This window comes from Delphinus delphis, chromosome 1 (genome assembly GCF_949987515.2).
Source record: "Delphinus delphis chromosome 1, mDelDel1.2, whole genome shotgun sequence".
NCBI lineage: Eukaryota > Metazoa > Chordata > Mammalia > Artiodactyla > Delphinidae > Delphinus > Delphinus delphis.
The window spans coordinates 111,061,736-111,077,985 of record NC_082683.1 but is presented as its reverse complement, the minus strand read 5'-3'; the positions used below and the strand labels follow the sequence as shown (position 1 = coordinate 111,077,985).

The 16,250-nt window shown below is 44.7% G+C and overlaps 1 protein-coding gene across 5 annotated transcripts in view; it reads right to left on the bottom strand.

Annotated features, from left to right (window-relative positions):
* The window catches only part of TDRD10 (tudor domain containing 10), a 54,405-nt gene extending 38,191 nt beyond the window's left edge, over positions 1-16,214 (bottom strand). For 3 of the 5 annotated variants that reach the window (XM_060030675.1, XM_060030686.1, XM_060030714.1), the window contains exons 1-3: positions 15,689-15,755; positions 11,805-11,881; positions 10,792-10,850 (exon numbers count right to left, since the gene is read on the bottom strand). In XM_060030675.1, the coding sequence (XP_059886658.1) occupies positions 10,792-10,850; positions 11,805-11,881; positions 15,689-15,708 (156 nt within the window). In that variant the 5' untranslated portion in view covers positions 15,709-15,755. Of the gene's footprint in view, positions 1-10,791; positions 10,851-11,804; positions 11,882-12,212; positions 12,242-15,688; positions 15,756-16,117 lie in introns of those variants that run through there. The other 2 variants (XM_060030705.1, XM_060030695.1) reach the window with 2 other exon arrangements.
* Between the last annotated feature and the right edge of the window lie 36 nt (positions 16,215-16,250).

The window sequence follows — 16,250 nt, the reverse complement described above, 5'->3', positions numbered from 1 at the left end:
CTGCCTTCAACTGAAGCTCAACAGACGTGTGGGGTACAGACGAGACCATCAAGTAAGCAGACCATTTCACCAGAGGGTGCAAAATGCCACAATGAGGAAGTACACATGCCTCCAGGAGCACACAGTATGGGCATCTAACCCAAATTTGGAGACGGTGGGCTCCCAGGAGGAAGTGACTTTTAATTTATTAGGAATGTAGGCTATCTCCCTTTCATCGCTACCTAGGTGGGGAGGCTTGCTTTAACCAAACCAACCATGCAAGGCCAACTGCCCCTGCTGACTCAGTCCTGTATTCGTGGCAATTTCCCTTCATTTCTTCCCTCACACGTCCTACAGACATTCAGCAAACATGGGTTACACACAGCGTTATGCTGAGTGTTACAGGAGATACTGATTTGAATTTGACAAAAGCCTTGCACTCAAGGAGCTTATAGTTTGTAAATGTATGATCTCTAACAGATGGGGCGGAGTGAAGTCTGAGGGTAAAAGTAAAGCCCGGAGTGGGCAGTGCACTGAGGGAGGACACACCATCGCTGGTCAGCCTCTGAGGGAGCTCTCATATCCACCACGCCCTTCTCTGCAAGGCTCCCCTCCCGACTTTGCTCACTGCAGCCTGGCCTCCACTGGCCGGGTATATGGCCACCTCCCATCCCTGGACATTTCTCCATCCCACTCTCAACTCTCCCTCCTGCCTGCCCTCAGGCTGCCTCCCTTCCCCGTGGACCCTGGTCCCACTCCTTCCCCTGGCTGCCCTCCCTTTTCTGAGATAGCATCTACCCAACCCTGATGCCCTTTTAAGCAACACCCTATTTTTTCACTTTTCTGCCAAAGGTGTAGAAAGAGCCGTGTCTGCTTAATGCCTCCGTTTCCTCCCCGCCCACTCCCTCCCGGCTGCTTGCAGTTTCGCCATGTTCCTGCTCTACTGAAAATGCTTTCTTGCAGGTCACGGATGCGCTCCTGCTGCCCACCGCAAAGGCCTCCCTGTCAACACCTACCTGCGCTTCTCCACTTCCTCCTTCCTCAGCTCCCCCACCAGCACGTTACCACTATACATCCCACACCTGTGATGAAAACCAATGTTTCCCTAGAAAATTCTACTCTGGAAAAATATATGTATACCATCTTCTGTTAAAAGCAGCTTTTACCAATCTAAAGTCACTTTGTTGGCTTCGGAAAAGAGAAATGCATAATGTATAGCTCATTTCTCTCAGTCTTCGTATTTATATTACATTTAAATTCAAATTTTCTAGTTTGCTTTTACTTTTAAATATTTAATGTTTATTACAGATGAATCTAGAAGATGCTGAGCAACAAGCAATTTGTGAGAACAAGCGATATGTGCTTAGCATTTTCAGTTTATAAAGCACTTTCACATACCTTATTCCATTTCATCTTTAAAACCACCCTGTGAAGTGTACATTATTACTGTCCTCATTCTCAGAAGCATAAAATAAGGATCAGAAAGGTTAAGTGACTGCCCTAAAATTACACAGCCAATTTAGAGTCAGGATTTGAACCCAAGGCTTCTAACTTTAAATCCTACATTCATTTCATGATATCATGCAAAACCATACTTTTCTTCTTGTCAAATTTTACCATAATTAAAATAAAAGAGGGAATTCCCTGGCAGTCCAGTGGTTAGGACTCCGCGCTTTCACTGCCGAGGGCGCAGGTTCAATCCCTGGTCGGGAAACTAAGATCCCACAAGCCGTGGGGCACAGCCAAAAATACATAGATATATAAATAATAAAATAAAGGAGAAAACTCCCATATTTTTGTACCTTCAATAGCAGATGTCAGGAAACCACAGCCTTGGGCCAAATCCAACCTACCACCCTTTTTGTAAGTAAAGTTTTACTGGAATGCAGCCATGCACAGTCATTTACTTATTGTCTATGGCTGCTTTCATGCTATTATTTACATTTTTGGCTAGAACACTTTATAGATGGTGTGATACTCTTCAATAAAATTATATCACTTTAGGAGGCTTGTATCTGGTTGTCTTACTTTTAGTGATGCTAAATTAATCAACAAATTCAGATAGTAACAGCCTGATTAAAACTGCCCATCAATATTTTACCTAATTGGGCTTCCCTGGTGGTACAGTGGTTGAGAGTCCACTTGCCAATGCAGGGGACACGGGTTCGATCCCCGGTCTGGGAAGATCCCACATGCCACGGAGCAGCTAAACCCATGTGCCACAATTGCTGAGGCTGCGCTCTAGAGCCCTCAAGCCACAACTACTGAAGCCCGTGCGCCTGGAGCCCTGCTCTGCAACAGAAGAAGCCACTGCAATGAGAAGCCCACTCACTGTAATGAAGAGTGGTCCCCGCTCGCCACAACTACAGAAAGCCCATGCACAGCAACGAAGACCCAACACAGCCAAAAATAAATAAATAAATGTATTAAAAAAATATATTTTACCGAATGCATTTATCATGCTCTGATAACTACTGTCTGAAACAGGTATTTTATTATGGTTTGCAGAATGATGATTTTCTATCGTTTCTTCAGCATTTATGAGCTAAAGGTGCTCTGTAAAGAACTTTTTCTCATCCACTAGGGTGAGAAAATGGCACTGGTGTTGGCAAAGCAAAATAAACACTTATTCTTTCCCTTTAATTGTCAAGTTTTATATTAATGAACTATTGTCTTGCTACCTTCAACGTGTCCAGCGAGCTTTGCTTTCTTTAGGTATTACTTCTTTAGGTATTACTACAAATTATTGCTTTTTATCACAGGAGTTTTAATCAGAGGTAGTCATTAGTATTTTTGAAACACAAATTGTCCCATCTTTGGCCTGTAGGACCTCCTTTTCCCTTGTTCTTATGCTTTTTTATTTTTATTTGGAAACTTTCAAACACATAGAATATAGTATAACAAATCCCTATATACCTATCACTTGGACTTACTAATTCTCAACTCAAAAAAAAAAAAAAAGGAGCGAGCAAGGGCACCTGTTCCTTGTTTTCATTCCTTTGTGTTACAGCACGAACCCCCAATAAAGCCTTGCCTGAAAAAAAAAAATTCTTAAGTCATGGACATTTACATGATTTCATCTACACCTCTCCCTACCACTAGGCTATTCTGAAACAAATCTCGAACACCTCATCACTACATCTGCAAACATTCCAGCACATAGCTCCAAGAAACAAGTTATTTCACCTCTAATCACAACCTCTCCCATCCTTTCAACCAAACCCTTTGAGAGCTTTCTAGCTTTCTGGCATAACAGCTCCAGACCTGGAATCAGGCATTTCCCTAAGAAGGCCTAGTTCCTTTCAGTGGGGAATGGTATTTAAAGTGAGAAATCTAGCAGGTAGGAGCTTAATGCCACTGGGTTGTTAGAGTACCAAGGTCTTTCAATGAACAGAGTTAGAAGATATGTATCTTTGAAAGGGAAAATAATCATTGTAATCATGGATTCTAACTCATATATAAGAGCTACAGATAGTTTTTATTTAATTTCTTTTATTTTTATATCTTTTCTCTTATGCTGAAAATCTTTATTCCTAACAACATTAAATACTTATTGTATCTTATTTTAAATATGTAACAGGTTCAAATAACAATACCAGGATTACTACAGACAACAAAATTATTGAGTAAAGTTTAAGATTTCTTTGCAGTTCTTTTTATGCTTGTAGTATATCCTACTGAGGATCTACAGTCAAAATACCATATTCTGAGGTCACTTGGAATAATTCTTTTCTCTGGCACATTTACATATTTTAAAGTCAAAACAATAATACAAGGTTTTGCGTCGTGGGTAGGGACAGAGAAGAGGGTGTCCCAGGAGAAGACGTCTGCATGGGGAGAAAAGTCTGAGCCCTTCCTGATTGATTGTTTCCCTTTGGGGCCCCCAGGGAGAATCCTGAGATTGAAATCAGCCTCAGTTTAGAAATCCCTTTAGTAGAGAACAGAGCAGGGCTTTGCAGCCCTGGGAATTTTTTTGCATTGACTTTTTATTTGCAGAAAACTTAAAGTCTTATTTTTATTAATGCCTTTAAAAAGAGGTGAGATTTTAATACTGATTTAATATTCAATGAATAAAACTATCTTGAGTGCAAAAAATAAAAATTAAAAAAGAAATACAAGCTAAGTTCAGAAATTGTGCCACCCTCTCCCTTCTACCCTTTTTTCCTTCCCTCCCCAGAGGTCACCAGTCTTTATTCCCTTTTTATCCTTCCATTGTTAATTTTGGCAAATTTAAAGAGATATTCCATTCTCTCCCTCCCTTCTGATGCAAAAGATTGTTTGATTCTAGGTGTATTCTTATACCTGCTGATAGACTGAATGTGAAGTGTGAAAAACATATGAGGTATGAAACGAGAATATTTCCCAGGTTTTGGGCCATGTACTGAGATGGGGAAGACTGTGGGAGGAGCAGGCTGGACACATTAAGTGTGAAACGCCTATTAGTTGCCCAAGTAGAGATAAGGACTTAGGCAATTGAATATACAAGTTCAGAGTTCATGGGCAAGGTACAAGCTGGGAATACAGATAACTGGTCATGATTTTCTACTACCACAATCATATCGCCTGCACTGATGACACTTATTTCTGCCTGTCCAATTCTTATTCTTTTTCCTTGCCTATTGCACTGACCAAGGCCACCTGTACAATGCTGACAGTAATAGCAATATCTGGTGTCCATATCTTTTTCCCGATCTCAAAGGGAAAGCTATCAAAGTTGTGTCCCTAAGTATTATATTTGCCGTACATTGTTAAGTCCTTAATCCATCTAGAATCCATTCCATGTATGTTATAAGGTTAAGGCCCAACTTCATTTTTCCTGTATGGATAATGAAATGTTTCAGAACCAGTTTACTGAATAGTCCCTTCTTTCCCAACTGATCTACAATACCACCTGGTTACACACACCAACTGCTCATATATGTGTAGGTCTATTTCTGGACTTTCTACTCTGTTCCATATGTTGACTATTAGCAATGCACCCACATCAAGATCATCATTATTACAGTGGAAAATTTGCTCTCCTCTCTGTCCCCCTTATTCTTCTTCAGAAGGGTGCAGTTATTCATGGGACTCTTCTGATCCATGTAAATTTTAGAATCACCTTGTCAAGTTCTTTGGAAAACCTTTGGGTATTTTGATCACAATGGCATTGAACCTATATATCAATTTAAGGATCATAAAACTGATTCTTCTTATCCATCTCTTTATTTAGGTCTTCTTTAGTGACCTTCAGTAAAGTCTTATAATTTTCTGTGTATATGTCTTACACAACTTTTATTATATTCTAGCTCTTTGTATTTTTTGTTCCTCTTGTATAGAAATACAATTGACTTTTGTATATTTAGCTTATATTCAACCAACTTAACTCTCAATAATTCTAACACGTCCAAGAATCTTTTAAGCTTCAACTTAGGCAATCATCTGTAAATAATGACAGCTTTGTTTTTTCCTTTCCAATTCTTACACCTCTTATTTTTTTTTATTTTCTCACTTGCTCTAGCTAAGAAATCGCATAAAATGTTAAACAGAAGTGATAGAGGCACTCATGTCTTGTTCTTGATTTTAAAATACTTCTGTTTCCCAAGTGATCATGTTTTCTGTGTATTTTTTGTAGATACTCGTCATCAGATTTTGGAGGTTTCCTTCCATTCAGTCTAAATGTTTTTCTGTGAATTGGGTTTTTAACTTTATCAAAGGTTAAATTTTAGCTTGAAGGTTCCCAGACCTTGTAAGTAATATGAATTTAAACCCCAAGTCACATGAAATCAGGCCTACTGTTACATGTTCTTGGGGAGACTGCTTAGCCCTACCAGCCCCAGATCCAGGCCAAGACAGATTAACTTCCTCAACACCACCCTGGGCCAATGAGCAAAGTTTCTGTGGTTCACACTTTCACTAAGGGTCCAGCCCTTCAACAATCCTGCTTTTGTGGGGATGTCAGTTACCATTCCCCTCCTCACATAGGCCCAGAGTGTCATCTCCTGTCCTGAATGGCTGTTATAATCCAATCTACTCTTTGGGTTTTGAGGTAGGCACAGATCCTAGGGCAATGGTCAGACTCTCCTGGTCTTCAGTTATTGCTTATTTGGGGCCCTATTAATTTTCCTTACTTTCTTAGGAGTCAGATATGTATTTAAAAGTGGTAGTTCCTATATTTTAGCTTCTATTTCCAAGTATTTTCTTGTGAGAGGGTTTTCAGGTTAACCAATCTATCATAATTATGGAAACAGAGGCATTTGAAGATTTTAAATCCATTTGGCATCATGAAGGTTACTCATATACTCAGCAAGACCAGTTTGAGAAAACTGGTGAGGGCAGAAAGCAAACCAATGGGTTCAAGAGTAAGTGTGTGATCAATTTCAAAACTTACTACAAAGCTACAGTAAGCAAGTGCAGTACTGGCATAAGGAAAGGCATACAGATCAATGGAATAGAATGAGACTCCAGAAATAAACTGCTACATTTATGGTCAATTGATTTTCAACAAGGATGCCAAAATAATTCATTGGGGAAAAATAATCTTTTTAGCAAATGATGCTAGGACAACTGGACATCTACATGCAAAAGAATGAAACTGACCCCTACCTCAAACCACCCAGAAGAATGAATTCAAAAAGGATCACAGGACTTCCCTGGTGGCACAGTGGTTAAGAATCCTCCTGCCAATGCAGGGGACACGGGTTTGAGCCCTGGTCCAGGAAGCTCCCACATGCCATGAAGCAACTAAGCCCATGCGCTACAACTACTGAGCCTGCGCTCTAGAGCCCACGAGCCACAACTACTGAGCCCATGTACCACAAATACTGAAGCCTGAGCACCTAGAGCCTGTGCTCCACAATGAAGAGCAGCCCCCGCTCGCCACAACTAGAGAAAGCCTGCACACAGCAACGAAGACCCAATGCAGCCAAAAATAAATAAAAATTTTAAAAAAGGATCATAGACCTAAATATGAGAGCTAAAACTATAAAACTCTTAAAAGAATGCGTAAGTGTACATCCTTGTGATCTTGGATTAGGCAATGGATTCTTAGATATGGCACCTAAAGCACAAGCAACCAAAGAAAAACACAAAATTGTAATGCATCAAAATTAAACTTGAGTTTCAAAGGACACTATAGAGAAACTAAAAACACAACTGATGGGAGAAAATATTTCCAAATCATATATCTGATAAGAGACCTGTATCCAGAATGTATAAAGAACTCTTTCAACTCAATAATAAAAAGACAGGGCTTCCCTGGTGGCGCAGTGGTTGAGAGTCCGCCTGCCGATGCAGGGGACACGGGTTCGTGCCCCGGTCTGGGAAGATCCCACATGCCGCGGAGCGGCTGGGCCCGTGAGCCATGGCCGCTGAGCCTGCGCATCCGGAGCCTGTGCTCCGCAACAGGAGAGGCCACAATAGTGAGAGGCCCGCGTACCGCAAAAAAAAAAAAAAAAGACAAACTGGGCTTCCCTGGTGGTGCAGTGGTTGAGAGTCCGCCTGCCGATGCAGGGGACGCGGGTTCGTGCCCCGGGCCGGGAAGATCCCACATGCCGCGGAGCGGCTGAGCCCGTGAGCCATGGCCGCTGAGCCTGCGCGTCTGGAGCCTGTGCTCCACAACGGGAGAGGCCGCAACAGTGAGAGGCCCCCGTACAGAAAAAAAAAAAAAAAAAGAAAGAAACAAGGACTTCCCTGGTGGCGCAGTGGTTAAGAATCCGCCTGCCAGTGCAGGGGGACACGGGTCCGATCTCTGGTCTGGGAAGATCCCACATGCCGCGGAGCAACTAAGCCCACGCACCACAACTACTGAGTCTGCGTGCCACAACTACTGAAGCCTGTGTGCCACAACTACTGAAGCCCGTGCACCTAGAACCCGTGCTCTGCAACAAGAGAAGCCACGGCAATGAGAAGCCCGCGCACCGCAACAAAGAGTAGCCCCACTCGCCGAAACTAGAGAAAGCCCGTGAGCAGCCAACGAAGACCCAATGCAGCCAAAATTAAATAAATAAAATAAATTTATTTAAAAAAAAAAAGACAATAACAGATTTGGGCAAGGAAGTGGAGAAACTGGAATCCCCATACATTGGAATCCCCATACATTGCTGGTATGAATGTGAAAATGTTACAGCTCTTTTGGAAAACAGTTTGGCACAGAGTTATCATGTGACCCAATAATTTCACTCCTAGGTATATACCAAAGACAACTGGAACATATGTTTACACATAACGTGTACACCAATGTGCAGAGCATTATTCATAAAAACCAAAAAGTGGCAACAACCCAAATGTCCAGTGATGAATGGATAAACAAATTGTGGTATATCCATATAAATATTTTAGCCATAAAAAGGAATGAAGTACTGAGACAGGCTATAGAACATGTGAACCCTGAAAACATTATACCAAGTGAAAGAACACACAAAATGCCACATGTTGTATGACTTCATTTACATGAAATAGCCAGGATAGGCAAATCCACAGAGACAGAAAGTAAATTAGTGGTTGCCAGGGGCTGGAGGAAGAGAGGAGGAGGGACTGCTAACGGGTATGAGATTTACTTGGGGGTGATGAAAATATTCTGGAATTAGTGGTGAGGGCTGCACAACCTGGTGAATATACTAAAAACCACTGAATTTTATGCTTTAAAATAATGAATTTTATGGTATGTGATTTATATCTCAATAAAAAAAGAAAGGTTAATGAAGTAAAAAATCCTGGCTACTGTTATTGCTATGAATAATAAATCATCTTTCATCTCTGATCCAAGACCTTCATCTTCACCAACAGCCATGAAACTGCTGCAGGCTAATCTGTTGGTTTGCAAGCAGGGTAAAGTCGCAGACACTTCATGGTTCTTCATGAGGCATTAATGTTTTTCTGTTCTGTTTTTTTTTTAAATTAATTAATTAATTAATTTTTGGCTGCATTGGATCTTCGTTGCTGAGCGGGCTTTCTCTAGCTGCAGCGAGTGGGGGCTTCTCATTGCGGTGTCTTCTCTTGTGGAGCACAGGCTCTAGGCGCGCGACCTTCAGTAGTTGTGGCTCACGGGCTCTAGAGCGCAGGCTCAGTAGTTGTGGTGCACGGGCTTAGTTGCTCCGCAGCATGTGGGATCTTCCCGGACCAGGGCTCGAACCCGTGTCCCCTGCATTGGCAGGCAGATTCTTAACCACTGCACCACCAGGGAAGTCCAGCATTAATGTTAAAATAAGAAACTTCTTTTTAAAAACCTACTTCTTTAGCTCATGTCTGTCCTCTCCTATGAGACTGGTCTGCGTTTGTTAAGTTGGAAGAAAGCACCGTGGGGAAGGCTGCTGCTTTCCCGTGAAGGGGGCAAGGATCAAAGGCCCCCTATACCACAGTGTGGGTCAGCATAGCCAAGCAAGCCCCAGGTGCTGGGCTGCGAAACAGGGTCTTCTGGAGAGAGGTGGCAGAGCCTCTCAGTGCCTCGCCTCCCCAAGACCACGGCAGAACTGCCTGCAGGGCTCCTGCCCTCATCTCACTGTCAAATAATGGGTTGTAGCAGCCTGCCAACAAGGGGAAGGGGAATCAGCCCCAGTACTCTCTTCTCTCAGATGCCAAGAATCCCCCAACCCACCCCTTTGACTCTTGGTTTAATTCACTGGGTCAAAATGAATTACTTTATTCTCTGGGCTCCAATACCATGTTCTTCTCTCTTTGTCAGATAAAACCATAGTAGATTCATCTCTTTTTATGGTGAGTTATTTACACGTCTTATGGATTATGTGGTTTGGTACTTGGGGGCAACTGGACATGGACTCAACTCTTGGCCGACCACTCACTAGGTCTGTGTCCTTGGGTAGGGGGGACCTCTTAGAGCCTTAGCTGCCTCATCTCCAAGATGGAAATACCACCCACCACCCAGAGTTATTGTAAGAATTTAATAAAACCACACTAATGAAGCATTTAGCCTATTTCCCGGAGCATCTCTGATAATTAAAATATAGTAACTGGTGTAAAAGCAATACGGCACAATTTGGGCAGAGAAGATTGAGTTTAGCTAATTGGCAAGGCGGCACGAGACCAGGACATTTTTGAAAAATGTCTGACATGCAGCAGGGGCTCCACAAAAGTTAGTTTCTCTCATCCTTCATCTAAGACTGAGCTTGAGCGCAAGGACCAGGTTATCTTTTAGCATGCTGAGTGAGCCCCAGGCACATTATTCTGCGTTACTCGCAAATTTTTAAATGCTCCAAAAACATTAAAAAGGCAGGGGATGCTTCAAATCAGTAGATTACACTTCCGTTCTCTCTTCATCTATACTTCAAATGCACTTATTACAAATTTTAAGTACTTATGTTGTTCTGTAATTATTTCGGGTTTGGTGGTCTGGCCTCCCCAAGTAGACAGGAAGATTCCGGGGGTCAAATATGGTTGTTTATACTCTACTCTCTAAGTACACAGCCAACTGACTGAACTGGTGCATTTCAAAGTGAAATGGGTGTAGTTTCTTGGCTGAGACCCCACTGCTCCCTATGACCAAAGGATCGGCAACTGAACCCTCAGAAGGCCCCCTTCCTAAAGGGAAGCTGCCTCACCGCTGCCCCTCCATTCACAGCGATAAGGAGGGTGACCGCCCATCCAGGTTTACATGGATGGCTGGATGCAGGATGCGCCACACTAAAAGTGGGAAGTCCAAGGCAAACCGTGAATTGGCTGTGAGCTGGTCAGCGCAGTCACCAACCAGCGACTACCTGCACCTTCGTAGCTCTAAAATACCTTTTAAAACTGGTAAAACTGTTACTGGCAGGTTTAAGTCATATGGGGGAGACCAAAGAAGATAAGAAGCAACTGTTCACAGAGAGTGAAGCATACCTCAGAGATATCCAGCGGGAGATTGCCAACGTACACCTGTGTCTCTCTTTTCTTGAATCCTAAGAAGAAAAATAGCCAAAAAGAAGGCAGGTGTAAGGCTAGAGGATTCAGAGGAGTTAGAACATGTGATAAGTGACACATTTTCCTCAAGGTTAAAACATACACACACAGTCCCCTACAAACATTCCCCCCCCCCTCCGTGATCAGTGAAGGGTTATACAGCACTCAATCGGTCAGCAGACACTTATCAGGGTTATGGGAGTGGTCCAGTGTTAGGTGTCGGCCTTGGATATCACTGCCTTCAAGGCAGGAGCGTACTCTCTCTCTGGGGGGTGGGAGGACAGCGAGTCATCAGCACACCAGGAATCCAGCGCTTCCAATGGGGTATTATGTAGTTTCAGGACCAAAGTGGGTAGTATTTCAAAGTTAACATTCAGCTGAAGGAGGGAAGGAAGTGGGGGTTAATGCAGGAGGGAGGCAGAAGGGAATCCAGGCAGAGGGCAGGGCACACGCAAAGGCATGGAGATGCGAAAAGACGCGCGTCTGGGAGGCTGCCTGGAGTCAGGAATAGCTAGACGCCTGCTGCAGGTGGGTGAGTGGCGAGAGCAGAAGGAAGAAGGCAGGCCAGGCCAACTGCTGAAATCGCTGACTGCTGCCCACAGCAGTCTCAGCAGAGTCCACTGGCTGTGAGAAGGAGGTGAAGGGTTTAATCAGAGAGGTGACATCAACGCGGCTAGGTTGCAGAAAGATCACTTTGGAGATGGTGGAGGGTGACATGGGAGGAGATAAGGATTAAAGAGAAGTATGGGGTTAGGAGCAGCCAGCGCAACAGCGCCTGAGGGTCTGCACAGTGTGTGGCAGAGGGATGCATCCCTCACGTGAAAGGAAACGTGGTGACTGGAGCAAGGGCAGGATCTCAGGTTTCATGCTTGAAGAGAAACTGAGTAGATTAATTAGGATCCAGGTTATAGACTGAGCGTCCCAGCACCAAGCAAACCCCCAAGCTAACTCACTTGGAAATTTCTGTTCCTCCAACACTCCATTCTTCCCAAATACTTCAGAGGGTCCGAAGTCACTGCTGCTCCAGGACCTGTCAAACACAGGTCTTAGCATTGCACCTCCCAAGGGCAAACTCCAACAGAAGGAGTTTGGGCATAACAAGCAGGGCCCGGCAGAAGCCTCCATACCCGCTTCCTGACAGAGGGTTTCCCTTCCTCCTTCCAGACTCGGGTTCCAAGCACGAAGCCCTCCACTGGACCTTTTTAATCGCTAATGGTTACAGCACATTTAGTGTCAGAATCAACAGGCGAGAAATGCTGGGGTTGACTCCTAAGCTCTGGGCATTGGGAGGCAGGAGGAGAAGGAACAGAAGGCTGTGGGGTGGAAGGAGGCTTGTTTATCAGCAAAAGGAAACAACTTACATGCTGCAGTTTCTTTCCAACAGGATCTCCTGCAAAGCCAACCAGCCACAGTTAGAGGAATGCCAGGATCATTCAGCATCACATTACTGAACAGGTACTGCGGCAGGCAGAATCATGCCCCCCAGCAAAGCGGTCCGTATCTTAATCCCCAGAACCTATTAAGGGTTCTGGTCACCAATTCCGATGTAGCCGGGGAGCAGTTTTACCACACCACCAAGCACTGCTCCAGACACCAACTGGGTGTCCTACAATGCAACTCAGTTCTGACACTGTCTACCCAGGAGATAGCATCAGATTCCACAGGTTAAGGGCTCAGTCCCACAGGACTGCCCCGCTTCAGATGCCAGTCACCTGTGCTTCTGACTGACCACCTAGAGACTGGAGGTTCGCACGACCCCTCCTTGGGTCCCATCACTTTGCTAGAGTGGCTCACATCTCAGAGAAACATTTTCCTTACTAGATTGCCATTTATTTAAAAAGTATATAACTCAGGAACAGCCAGATGGGAGAGATGCATGGGGCAAGGTACAAGGAAAGGGCACAGAGCTTCCATGCTCTCTAGGTGCGTCACTGTCCCCAAATCTCTACTGTGTTCACCAACCCGGAAGCTCTCAGAACCCATACTTTTGGGTTTTCATGGAGGCTTCATTGCAGAGGCATGACAGATCAGCCCTTGGTTCTTTTCCTGCAGGTAAGAAGGCTGTCAAAGTCATTTTAAAGGAATTTTTTTCTTTACTTCGGGAGAAACAAAAATTAAAACATTAAATTTTAAAAGAAAGTAGTAACGCTGTCCTCTAAATTGTTCCCAGCTGCAGGAGGAAACCGCTTTAGTTGCAACTAAATTTAAATAGAACTAACAGTGGTTAAGATAATTAAAAGGCTTAAGTATCGATGAATAAAAATAGAGAGGTTTATGGGCAGAATCAGGCTATGGCTGTTACTCCCAATTTCCTGGTAATCCCTGGAAAAACCTATGGGCTTCTGGAACAGGGAGGGCACCAACACCTCCCAAGCAAGGGCCCAGCATAAATCTTTCAAAGATGCCTTCAAGGGCCTGCCGGGTGCTATGCTAACTAAACAGCTAATGTACATTGTCTCATTTAATCCTCATGGAAACTCTCAGAACTTGCCATTATTACCCCACTGTACAGATGAAGTCCTGGAGGCTCAGAGACCATAATCTGGTAGTCTGTCAAAGATCACTTAATTTATGCTCATAAATAGAGAAGTCTGTTTTTTGAATTCAAACCATATGACTCAAAAGTCATGAGCTTCCACTCTATTGCTTGGTCTGGAAAAGTGTCTTATTTGCGTTTTTAAAAAGACAAAGAGTAGTACTTCCCTGGTGGCGCAGTGGTTAAGAATCCGCCTGCCAACGCGGGGGACACGGGTTTGAGCCCTGGTCCGGGAAGATTCCACATGCCATGGAGCAACTAAGCCCGTGTGCCACAACTACTGAGCCTGCGCTCTAGAGCCTGAGAGCCACAACTACTGAAGCCCTGGCGCCTAGAGCCCGTGCTCCACAACAAGAGAAGCCACCGCAATGAGAAGACTGCACCACGACGAAGAGTAGCCCCTGCTTGCTGCAACTAGAGAAAGCCCACGTGCAGCAATGAAGACCCAACGCAGCCAAAAATAAATACATTTATTAAAAAAAAAAAGACAGAGTATATAAAGAACTCTTACAACTCAATAATAAGGCAAATAGGGAGTTCCCTGGTGGTCTAGTGGTTAGGATTCGGCGCTTTCACTGCAGAGGCCTGGGTTCGATCCCTGGTCAGAGAAACCATCCTGCATGCAGTCTGGCGTAGCCAAAATAATAATAATAATGCAAATAAACCAATTAAAAGTGAACAAATCACCTGATAGACATTTCTCCAAAGATAAACAAATGTCCAATAAGCACATGAAAAAGATTCTCAACGTATTTAGCCATTAAGGAAATGCAAATCAAAGCCACAATGATACATCACATCCACTAGGAGGGCTATAATTTAAAAGACAGACAATAAGTGTTGAGATGTGGAGAAATGGGAACCCTCATATTGCTGGTGGGAATGTAAAGTGGTGCCATTTGGGACACAGTTTGGCAGTCTCTCAAAAAGTTAAAGAGAATTCCATATGACCCAGCAATTCCACTCCTGGGTATCTACTCAAGATAAATTAAAATTGATGTCCACCAAAAACTTGTTCACAAATATTCACAGCAGCATTGTTCACAATATCCAAAAGAAAAACAACTCAGGGACTTCCCTGGTGGCGCAATGGTTAAAGAATCTGCCTGCCAATGCAGGGGACACGGGTTCGATCCCTGGTCGGGGAAGATCCCACATGCCTGCCACGGAGCAACTAAGTCCTTGTGCCACAACTACTGAGCCTGCATGCTGCAACGACTGAAGCTCACACACCTAAGGCCCGTGCTCCGCAGCAAGAGAAGCCACTGCAATGAGAAGCCCGCGCACAGCAAGGAAGAGTGGCCCCGGCCGCAACTAAAGAAAGAAACTAAGGAAAGCCCACATGCAGCAACGAAGACCCAACGCTGCCAAAAACAAATTAAATTTAAAAAAACAAGAAACAACTCAAATGATCATCAATTGACAGATGAACAGATAAATAAAATGTATACCCAAAGAATGGAATATTATCTGGCAATATACGTGGACTAAAATATTGATAAATGCCACAACATGGATGAATCTCAAAAACATGATGCTACAGTAAGAAACCACACACAAAGGGCCACATATTGTATGATTCCACTTATATGAAAAGTCCAGACTAGACAAATCTGTAGAGACAGAAAGTAGACTGGTGGCCGCCCAGGTCTGGGGGCGGGGGGGGGGGGGGGGGGGGCGGCGGGGAATGAGGAGTGACTGCTAACAAGGTTTCCTTTTGGCGCCCCAAATGCTCTAAACAGGGAAATGTTCTAAAATTAGATTGTGGTGATGGCTGCACTGTAAATATACTAAATACCTTTTAATTGTACACCTAAAACAGGTGACTTTTATGGTGTGCAAATTATATCTCAATAAAGTTTTTTTTTTTTTTTAAAGGTAAGGCACATTTTCAAGAATGGCTGGAATAAGCAAGCATTTCTTTTGCCACTCCACCTCACAAACCAACGCCCACACAAATGAAGCCAATGAGTGGCCAGGATCATTCAGTCCCCCTGGCTTGTATTGGATTTAGAACGTATTGCGTTAGCCTCAACAGCACGTTTAGTTTTTTAAGCTAAAAAGTTTTTCAATTTAAAGTTTTTAAATTCAGTCTGGTATCCACTCCCACCCACCAACCCCACTAAAAATTAGTTCTGCAGACGCACCTGGCGAGAGCAAGCGACAAGCTCCGAGGGGTAACACGCGCCCCGCCACCATGGAGGGGAAATGAGAGGTGCAGTTTCCACAAATGCCTCCCAACGCCCAGGTCCCCGCCACCGTCCGCCCGGCAGCCCGGGTCCGGGAACCAAAAAGCTGTACCTTGCCCCTGCCAGGTACATCCAGCCTGCAGCCCAGACGCTGAGCCTTAGCTCCTTCTTCCTGCGCGCTTCTACTCCTCCGACGCCCGCGGGGCACGGGGCGGGGCCGCCCCTCCGCAGCCAATCCCCGGGCGGCTGCAGCCCGGCCGGGCGGGAAGACCTGCGTGCTAGCTGCGCCGCGCCAGCAGTGCTCGCTAGGACGGTAACTCGCGGGCCCTGCTCCCGCTTTTAATAGACACCCTCCCCCCACACACACCCCCAAAATATGCTTGCAGAGAGAGTGGAGCGAGTGACAGCGGCGCGCGCCTAGCTCTTTTAGGAGTGGAGGGGCTCCCATCCTGGGTAGGAGAGGTGCACGTGGAGCACTTGGGCTGCGTTTGAAGGCAGCGCCTGGCCGAGACGGGCTCAGTGCAGATGGGGAGCTGCTTACCCAAAACGTGGGGGGCCCTAACCACGCGGGCGCAACCGGTCAGCACGTAGAGCTGCTGCTACCTTCCCCCAAACATGCACCCCGGACCCGCCTCTGCAGAGGCACTGACCCCGGCGCCCCCGGATCTGGGCGG